Source organism: Porites lutea, chromosome 10 (assembly GCF_958299795.1).
Source record: "Porites lutea chromosome 10, jaPorLute2.1, whole genome shotgun sequence".
Lineage (NCBI taxonomy): Eukaryota > Metazoa > Cnidaria > Anthozoa > Scleractinia > Poritidae > Porites > Porites lutea.
In genome coordinates, this window is record NC_133210.1 from 9,962,524 (window position 1) to 9,972,523 (window position 10,000).

The 10,000-nt window shown below is 38.2% G+C and overlaps 4 protein-coding genes across 5 annotated transcripts in view; 2 read left to right on the forward strand and 2 right to left on the reverse strand.

Moving 5' to 3' along the window:
• The window catches only part of LOC140950509 (integral membrane protein GPR180-like), a 9,140-nt gene extending 7,742 nt beyond the window's left edge, over positions 1–1,398 (forward strand). For both annotated transcript variants that reach the window (XM_073399749.1, XM_073399750.1), the window contains one exon: positions 1–1,398. This exon is cut by the window's left edge and continues 565 nt beyond it. The gene's annotated coding sequence lies outside the window, so the exon portion shown is untranslated.
• Positions 1,399–1,628: 230 nt separating this feature from the next.
• On the reverse strand, positions 1,629–5,403 carry LOC140950510 (uncharacterized). Its single transcript, XM_073399751.1, has 5 exons — positions 5,335–5,403; positions 4,875–4,981; positions 3,761–3,812; positions 3,504–3,633; positions 1,629–2,508 (listed from the first exon to the last, which is right to left on the reverse strand). The coding sequence occupies exons 1-5, from the start codon at positions 5,346–5,348 to the stop codon at positions 1,714–1,716; spliced, it is 1,098 nt and encodes a 365-aa protein (XP_073255852.1). The 5' UTR covers positions 5,349–5,403; the 3' UTR covers positions 1,629–1,713.
• A 156-nt stretch (positions 5,404–5,559) lies between these two features.
• On the forward strand, positions 5,560–8,674 carry LOC140949883 (WD repeat-containing protein 53-like). Its single transcript, XM_073399024.1, has 2 exons — positions 5,560–6,251; positions 7,926–8,674. The coding sequence occupies exons 1-2, from the start codon at positions 5,597–5,599 to the stop codon at positions 8,282–8,284; spliced, it is 1,014 nt and encodes a 337-aa protein (XP_073255125.1). The 5' UTR covers positions 5,560–5,596; the 3' UTR covers positions 8,285–8,674.
• A 462-nt stretch (positions 8,675–9,136) lies between these two features.
• Positions 9,137–10,000, reverse strand: part of LOC140949882 (transcription factor Dp-2-like) — a 17,562-nt gene continuing 16,698 nt past the window's right edge. The window contains exon 14 of the mRNA XM_073399023.1: positions 9,137–10,000. This exon is cut by the window's right edge and continues 1,123 nt beyond it. The gene's annotated coding sequence lies outside the window, so the exon portion shown is untranslated.

Below are 10,000 nucleotides of genomic sequence, written 5' to 3' on the forward strand. Positions count from 1 at the left end.
AATACAATTTGGGTCGAGGAAAAAAAAATAGACATTTTCCCTGAGAAAGGCAAAATGTAATTTTATTTATATTTGTTATTTTTTCATTGATTCCTTTCCAATGTAAGCACATTTTATCTTGATTCTTGGAAGATCCAAGTTTACTTCGTGAACTCAGGATCTTCTGAGTCTCTTGGTGCAAAGATCAAACAATTATTCGATTGTGTGGATTTTCTACACACATTTTATACAGCAATTGCCAATAAGCGACTTTCCAAATAGTAAATTATTTCTCTTTCTGTCATCTTTTTTAAACAGCAGAGTTCTAAAATTTATAGACATTGCATATAAATGTCATGAAAATACCGGATGATTGGGGATATGACTGTTTTCCGACCATTGCAGGTTTGCACGTTCCCTCACCCCATTCCTCTCCCTGGCGTTGCCGCCAAAATTTCCCCCAAACTTGTACAAGTTATTCTGGTTGCAGGTAATAAAATATTGGTCTTCCTCCAGAAAATGAAGTCATGAATTCCTTGTCTATTCAACCACCAGAATTTTAAAAGCCAAGGTTAGTGTTGCAAAAAAGCAACAGTGTTACTGCACCTGGAATCTGGAGAGCAGGTTCTTGAAAGACTATTTTCCACAAAAAATATAAGGCCAATAAAACATATGCTAGGTGTTATTTCACAGGGTGGTTTTTCTTAACCCGTGAAATAGGTAGTAGAATACTACGCACTATCATGCGCTGATTCTATTGTCTTCTTTTGTTTATTTGTAGCTACTTCCCACTAGTTGTTATTAATTGTTTCACGGGTCAAGTAAAATTGCTCTATGTTGAGTTGATACAGGCTGTTATAGCTAACTTTAGTCTATAAATTACTGTTTATAAAATATTTGTGCCAATAAAGTAAAGAAAAGAAAAAAAAAAAACAGTTTCAGTATTAAAACGTTTAATGTTGTCCTTCAGTAGCATCTTGAATAACAAGTAAGTGGTTCAAGTGAATATACTAAATTATTTTGTTAACATGATTTTTCTGAGCTTTTGCTGATCCACAACTTCATCAGGAAATGAAAAAAAAAAAATTAGGAATATAAAATGAAGTTGTGGTGTGAGTGACACAAACAATAAGTTTGTGATGGTAATAAAAAACCTGATAGTAACTGGTATGGTGAGTTGGATGGTGATTGCTATTTTAATAAAAGCAATACCAAGCATGAGAGGTAACTGTGAATCTCAAAAACTGTAAACACCAGAGTGTTATTGCAAGGAAAAAGTCAATCAGGTACCGAAAGCAGCAATGGCAGTCTGCTTGTGTGTTGTGATCTTTGTGGAACTGGTCACTATGCAATCAAAATTCCTGGAATGTTTCAGGTGTTTTCTAGCTTGACAGAAAAAAACAAACTTTGTGCTTCACAAAATTTCACGCCAACTTTATTTTGAGACAGGTGATTGTTAACAAAATACGTAGACAATGCGCTACTTCAACATAAAATAAATAAAATATAAAACTAAAAATAATTTAAAACATGTGGTTCTGGAAAAAGTCAATATCCACCCCATTGAGCGTCTTGGAAACTTCAAAGAGGAAGTGGGTATTAAAGACCATAGGGACTAGAATTTCCAGAGGGATGGGGATCTGATCATAAAACCCCCACGGGGGGGGGGGGGGGGGGGGCGGATAGACATTTTCTGGAACACTAAAAAACAGCACAATATGCAACACAAGAGCACTATCGTCTATCCTTGCGACCCCTGTGATCACTGTACCTATCAGATCTGTCATAAGCTCTATCTCTATCTGCAGCCCTGTAGTCTTGTTTATCAGACCTGTCTCTTCTCTCAATGAAGTATTTATCTCTGTTGCCATGATGCGATGTGCGAGAAGCACCTCTGTCCCTCTGGACTCTGTGCTCATCTTCTGCATGTTGATTACGATTATCCTTACGAGTCCAATTACGTGCTTCAACTGTGTCCTTATCATAAAAGTCATGTCTGTGCCCATGTTTGTGACTGTGATCATCCTTAGAGTTATACTCCATACCTTCCTGTCTCTTATAATTTCTATTATTATCACCATCATGTCCCCGTTCATGCAAAGTTTTACCTTGAGAATCATACTTGTCCCTCTCATGATATGACACCTTTTGATCATACTCTCTACGCCTTTCTCTCTCCATATGTTGTGCCTTACCTGGTTCGCTTCTTGAAGTACCCTTATCTACCAAATCAAGCCGAGGCTTTTTCTCTCCTCCTTCTTCCTCACTTGATCCACTGGTCTCCCGCTTCTTTTTAGATTTTTCTTCTCTATGTTTCTTTTGTTTCTTTGCCTTTTTTTCTTTCTTTCTTTTCTTTGGAAGATCTGCAACCTCTTCATCTTCTTCAGATTGTGGGGGAGAAGGGGAGGGTGTCTTTGGGGCACACCCTACTTCCACAATCTCTTTCCTGTTCCCATGTTCATCTTTCTCATCACTTAATGGCCTCCGGTAGTTAGAACAATGATCCACTCTGATTGTTCTACCACCAAGCTAAATGACACAAAAAGGACAAAATATAATACTTAAAAATGGACTGTAAATTATATAGTACTATTATGAATATGCTATTTACGTCAAAATTAAATTGACAGAGGTTCATAAGGAGGCAGTAAGGGGAACCCAGTGAAAGAATCTTTCCAAGAAAGTCAGAAATGTCTCGAATGTATTTCCCTATGCTTTAGAAGTCAGTTTTGTTAATTTGGAGCTGTCCTAAATCCTGTTTGTCTGTTTGGATGTTTTAGGCTGGAGAACTTTGGCCATCTTGAAAGTTTAAGCTATTCTGATGGGTTTTGTTGAAATTGCAAGGACACGGAGTACCAATATGTTCATTATCACATTTTAGGGTACAATTTTTCTTTATACCAAAATTTTGAGGCAACCTTTTTTTTAAAAATTATCACCTATTCTTGGGAATAAAATGTGCAAAATCTGCTTCCAAAAATCATAGGGAAGTTAATAGCCTGAGAAAACAGCCGACATTTGGCGACGCTACCACTGGTTTCCCTGCCAAATGACGTATTAGAAACAAGCGCAAAAATTCCATACAGATGATGCGTCACTGTCCAGTTTGGGGTTGTGCTTCTGATTGGTTGAATCAAATTTCCCACGAGGCACAACCAATCAAAAGCACTAACCAGATTTGGGTAGTAACGTGTCATCAGTATGGAATTTCTGTGCTCGGTTCTCAGACATCATTTGGTGGGGAAACCAGTGGTAATGTTGCCAAATGTTGACTGCTTTTTCAGGCTAGGGAGTCAACAGTTGTAGGAGACAAAGGAGAAAATAATTAACCTGGGATAAAAAAAATTTCACCTGAATTTAATTTTGACCAAGAACAATAACAAAATTTTAACTAAATTTTGCGTGCTTAAGCTAATCACTGAAGGCATAATAAAAAAGCTTGCTTAGCTCTTCCTCAGCTATGTCCCTGAGTAAAAGGGAGTATCAGTTTCATCTATGTCACTGATGAAGATAAACGTACCAACCTTTATTCCATTAAAATTGTCCACAGCTAGAACAGTGCTACGCTGGTCTTCATAACACAAGAAGCAAAATCCTTTTGTTTTTCCAGTTTTCTTGTCTCTCACAAGATTTATGTTAACAATTTCACCATATCTGTTACAATAAAACAAATATTGATAAATATTATTATCCTGTTGAAATTTCCACAAGAATTTATTAAATTTCAACAGCAGAGTATTAACAAATAAAATGATCATTAATTGTAAAATGTAGCACTTACTGAGAAAAAACACACAAAATGTCACCCTCTGTAAGATCATAGGGAAGTCCACCTAAAATAAAAGCAAACCTTAAATCTAGACCCTTGTGAAAAAAAAGAGACATTATCTGAAAAAACACGTAATCTTAGCAAATTTTGGTTCACAGCAACAGAAAGGTGGGGTAATTCAGATACTGGTCATTTCGATACAAAGTCTTTTCAATGGAAGTGATTTAGATACAAGTTTATTCAGCTGAGTTGTAAATAGCGCATACTTGGCTTACAGTGTAAAAAACAAAGAATATTGACCCAAAATGTTTTTGTTGTTCATGCACAAACTATACTTGAAGTGATTAAAATTTTTGTGCAACTTCATTGCTTGAGTTCGTATTGAAAGTTACAACATTGTATCAAAACAACCGGTTAGTGGACAATTCATAATAATTATTACAAAACCTCTTCAGCAGCCCTTTTTAATGGCACTATTTACCATTATTTTATTCTATATTTCAAACTTTTGGTCTTGTACACAAAATAATATGGTGAGACCATTCATTTTGGGGAGCAAGGGATGGCGCCGTGGTGAGAGCGCTCGCCTCCCACCGATGCGGCCCGAGTTCAAATCCCGGCGTCGTCGCCATATGTGGGTTGAGTTTGTTGTTGTCGTTACTCTCCTTTGCTCCGAGAGGTTTTTCTCTGGGTACTCCGGTTTCCCCCTATCCTCAAAAACCAACATTCCCAAATTCCAATTCGACCAGGAATCAGGTAGACGAAGAACCACTTTGTGGATGTACTACCTCCAAATCATTATTTATTTTATTTTAATCATTAAATGAAACCTAACCTAGACAAAATTAATTTTATCTGGTCGTTGCTTCTCTCCACTGGAAAAACAAATTGACTAGAAATACGTATGTGTTATATTTGACAGCTAGGCTACACTAACAGTACTTTCACATGGTGCTTTTGCCACCATGTGAAATGTGGACGAAATTTGTACCTGTATCATTGTTTTATGGTTAGCTTATTTTTGAAAATAAGCATCCTCTTTTCCTGGGACTAAATGGTTTAATTTATAGAGAGGTACCACTTCAAACCACGAAAATGTGACATCTTTAATGACAGTATATCTCACCTATAAAAATATAAGCACTGTCCTTGTACTGCTTGTGCCAGCTCTCGCTGTCCTCTACCCCCATCTCCAACATCTTTTCATTTAATTTAACAGTATTCTTTACGTTCCTGCAAAATTTATGTGGTTAGAAGAATGATGAAAACTCATGTACAAACAGAAGGAATTTTCTAATTAATATTACTTAGCCACTTATAACTGTGAAACACAAAATTCTTCCTTGCTATCAGAGGTCTCTCTTCCCTTGTATTCCTCCCGCCCGCCGAATGCCAACGAGGAAAAGACAAGAGGCCTCTGCCAGAAGGGAATTGGAAGACGACATCAGTGCCTGAATTTCTGACAGCCATGATGAAATAGAATTTCTAGGATAAGCTTTTATAGTGATGGGCTATTACCAATGTGCGATGAAAGAGCAGCATTCCTTCATAACAAAAGAATACTAGAAGAATGAAATTTAACTCACGTTAAGGGATTCATCTTGCTTGTTACTTTTGGCCCGACACTTGCAGAAGTATAAACCCACTTCCAGCACGAAAAGGTATCTACGTCATAAATGGAGAACGAAAAGTACCGCTTTTATCACCACTGGTCAAAAACATTTTTTATGTGGGCTCAGGTATTTCCAAATAAGGTAAAGATTACCATATAAAGTTTTCGCTCAGTTCTTTTCTGGGAAGAGTTACGTGACAAGACGCGTGACAACGTTGTGCTTCTCTTTTTTTGGAATGAAAACTATGCAAAAAAGAACTTGGATCGGAGGCCACAAGTCGTCAGTTCTCTCTTTAGACGTTAGCAGAGAAGGGATTTTAGCTTCAGGTGGAGAAGAAGAGCTTTGTGTTTGGTCGAAAGATGGGGCACCCCAAACTAAACTTTCCTGCTCCTCAGCCGAGTCGAAAGAGGTCAACTCTGTCTGTTTTTGTGGAAAAAATCCAGAGTGCTTGTATGCCTCGTGTGGAAAAAAAATATTTGGTTATGATTTAAGAAATCTTTCATCTACTGTTTGTGAATTCGAGTTCAACGAAGAGGAAATAAATCAAGTTACCATACACGACAGAGGAACATATCTTGCTGCTTGTGACGATAGTGGCGAGGTCAAAGTGGTTGATATTCAGTCGGGTAGATTATTCAAGACACTTAGGAGAAAGCATGAGAATATTTGTTCAACTGTTCAATTCAGGCCGAGTCGCCCGTGGGAGATTGTGTCTGGAGGAATGGACTTTAAAGTGATTAGTTGGGACTTCTCTTCTGGGAGGTCCCTTCAGGAACTAAATGTTCAGGAGCTTGGAGAGGACAGCCAGGAAGGGGCCTATTTTGTGAATCCACCCTTTGTACATTCAATTCATATGGCAGGAAATGGGAGAAAATTTGCTTCCGGATTAGGTAACAAAGTTTTATATGTCAGTTCCCAGGCAGGGGGGGGGGGGGGGGTACTTTAGGAATTTCTGAGTGGGGATGTGCTGCAGGGACCCTGGAACCCTTAACCTATACCAGAGCTAGTTCAGCTGAATTGTGCTACCCTATACTAGAGTCAACTGCCCAAATCCCCCCTATCCTAGAGTAGCTGTTTTCCAGAAACTACTGAGGTCTCTAGCACAGTCTAGCCAAAACAAAACCTTATACCACAATCTCTAGTCTAGATAAAATCTTCAACCAACTGATCAGTTTCCTGAAAAATGATAGCCTATTCTAGACCCAAACGCTCTGATTTATATACCCTATCCTAGAGTAAACTGCTTGTAAACCATACCCTTCACAGCGGCACATACCTATATAGCCCATATATGGCAGTACCCCTCCCCCTACCTGGGTCAGTTTCCACAACAAATGTAAGAGTAGGAACCAAGATGAGCATCTCTGAAAAGGTCATTTGCAGGGGAGTTGTCCTATCACTCCTTAGGCCTTTCACAGACGCCTAATTTCCATAAGATCGTTGAGATCGAGCCTTCACTATCACTGGTAGCCATTTTGTAATTGGTTTCAAATGTATCCAGCTTCCAGGGGGCAGGCATTGGAGATGAGAAAAATATTTTTCTAATATTTCTTGTCTCATTCCAAACTGCCCCCCTACCTCCCCCCCGGTAAATTATCTTGAAGATAGACTCAGGGCTCTTTCCATTTGTCAGAACTGACCAGCCACCCCATTCCCATCGTAATGAGAACTTCACTTTTAATAAAAACTAACCAAACAGATTAGTCAAATCCTTAATATTATACCCAAAGGAGATGGTTTTTCAGCAAAAACTATTGGAAAAAAGGCTAATTCATTGCCAAAATATCTGGTCCAGCTATGGTCCGGCCGGCCAGTTCTGACTTTTGGAAAGCGCCCTCAGTCAAGGTGGGAACCTGTAGCACTCATTCCTGCCAATACCACAGGAAAATAGGGGACTGTGAACAGACTCATCACCACTTAGCAGTTGCCCTTCAGTCTTCCAAGAAAACTCTGGATACTCTTCGTGACTTATCATTGTAGGAAGATTGAAGGGAGGGGAAGATTGAGGGGATTGAAAGGAGGCTCCTCCAACGTCACATCTCTTTCAAGGGGCACTTAACCTGTGATCAGGCGTTTTTTTTCTCCCATACAGAAGGACTCCCTGATCGCGGGTTAGAGGGCACTGAGTGTCACCAAGTTTCAATCACTGCTACTTGAAACCCAGTAGGAAAGTTTTTATCATATGAAAATTATCTACTTAATGAATGGCCTGGTCTTGTCAAAACTGCTGTTGCCTAAGGATGAGTAGCAAAGAAGTGGAATCAAACTTGAATACATTCATCCTTGCTAATTACCATACATGATTATTGTCAATGATAATTATTTGCTTTGTTTTGGTTGTGTATGAGTTTGCTTCCATAAATGTTTTTCTTTCATTGCTCAAAGGCCTCTTTTGCACATTAGCAACTAAGCAAGTGTATCTTCATGATTTTCAATTATTTTAAATAGTGGTTTGCACAAAAATTTGAGAAAATCCTCATAATACCTTCCCCTTTTGGTAACTGCTTTAAGGATGTTTTCTTAGAGTTATGGGGACTAAAACAATGATTTTTTTCCTCCTTAAGGGAATGGAAACATTCAACTCTTCAGGTTTGAGGGCAAGAAAAAATTCACTCAAGATGAATGCCTTAAGAAACACACTTCTAGTGTGTCACAAGTCCACTTTCCTACATTTCAAGGAAATGACCTGTTGGTTTCTGCTGGTAATGACTGCAGAATCATTCTTTGGAAATTAAATCAAGGTTTGTGCAACGGAACCTCAGGGGCCAAGCATTGTAAAGGATCAGAAGCGGCCAGTTCCACTTGGGTTTCTCATGAGGTTAAGCATGGGTCTAAAACAAACTGGATTGCTTCTTGTTTACTTACAAACAACATATTTGTATCTGATCAAACAAGCGAGATTTCTGTTTACCATGTTATATGACATTATTCAAAGGTGCTGTCTAAGTTATAACTGTCCAGTGGCTAGTAGAATTTTCATGTTATTAGTTTCTTTTCTTTTGCTTTTGGTTACATAGTAATGCAGGATACTGAGTTTGGAATAGACCGTTGTGAGCAGTCTCTGTTTTGCTTGAAAATCTTTGAGCAAGTGCGATATGTGGGTATTTGAGTGGTGAAGCCAGAAGCGCAGTGAGTTGTGCCCATGCCAAATACAGTATGCACACCCACTTAATAAGAACACCTCATTATTACGGACAGTTTGGTTTGCTCCTGTGAAAAGAAAGCCCTTACATTATAACTCTTAATTCAACCCGCTTAATACGAATACAAACCTGCTTACAAGAAGGTAAAATAAAAAGTAGGTTGATCTTGATCGTTGTTGTTGTTGATAGTGACTGACGTTTCGAAAACCTGTGTGGTAGTTGTCTTCAGCTTCCAACATATTATTAGCAACACTTATCCTTAAAGGGGTACTTTTATTCTTGGTTTGCAACCACGTGACATGGTGGCCATGTTGGTGGTCAACACAGCAAACATTATTTCAAAGAATTTACATGAAAATGGAGTCAACTTCCCATAGGATAGAAATGTTTTTGTTGTTAACAACCAACAAGGCTGCCATGACGTCATGTGTAAACCAGCAATTTAAAACATGGTACCCATTTTTTAGCATTCTCACAGGATTATCACATGGACAGTCGCAAATTAAGCATTTTTTTCGAGGAAAAAAACAAACAAATGAGACTTGGACTTGGACTACTTGCATTGTTTGTTTGCCAAGAGAGCAAGTAATTCCTTTAATTTTGATCACATGGTCATTTAATTTTTGCAGTACTAATATTATGTAAGTTCTGCTTTAATGACAGTATGAATGTACAAAGCTGTTTATAATAGTAAAAGTGGCACACCAGGTATTACGTTTGATTAGTCTAAAGATTCACAGTTCTTGAATTCAGTTTCTAGTGATGCTCATTTATGTTAACCCAGCATTTAGGCAGTTTACGTTAAATTTAACTGTACAAGAAAATGTTTAGCCTGCGTGGCAGGCATTTGAAAGGTAAGGAGAAGGGAATCTGGGTGCAAGACCATGCCTATCGCGCTCCTCTATTGCCCGGAATCCCCTTTCCCCTTTCCTTTCAAACGCCTGCCACGCAGGCTAGGAAATGTTGAGTGACAACAAAGGCTTAAAAGACTGGTGTACATTCAATTGAGGGAGATTTGTTTCTTTCTCTCCTTCCTCCTTCATAAAGCCTGATGCTCAAATCAAAATGAAGAGTGAGAGTGCATAATTGTATTAGTGGGAGATGACTCATGGTGTAAGCATAATAATATTCTCACAATATTTGTAAATCCTGAAATCAAAACTGCCTAATCCCAATTCTGAGTTCATGCCAAGTTAAATACACTTTTATTAATACTGCTTACTCAAATCGTTCTTCTTTGCCAGCTTCAAGGTTCTTTGGGAGTAATGTATAATATGAATCAAAGAAAACTAAGGCTCTTTGTGACTAATTTGAATGCACCCGAGTGATAAGTAGTCACTGGGGTTTTAAGATTAAAAAATGTGACACCACCTTGGACTGTTAAACTCTATCCACCCTAATCTGTTTTAACAACAATTTATATTTTTTAAAAAACCTATAGATAGGTCTTTAGGGCTGTAATTATTTTTTTGGAGCAGGCAAAGCATAATAATCAT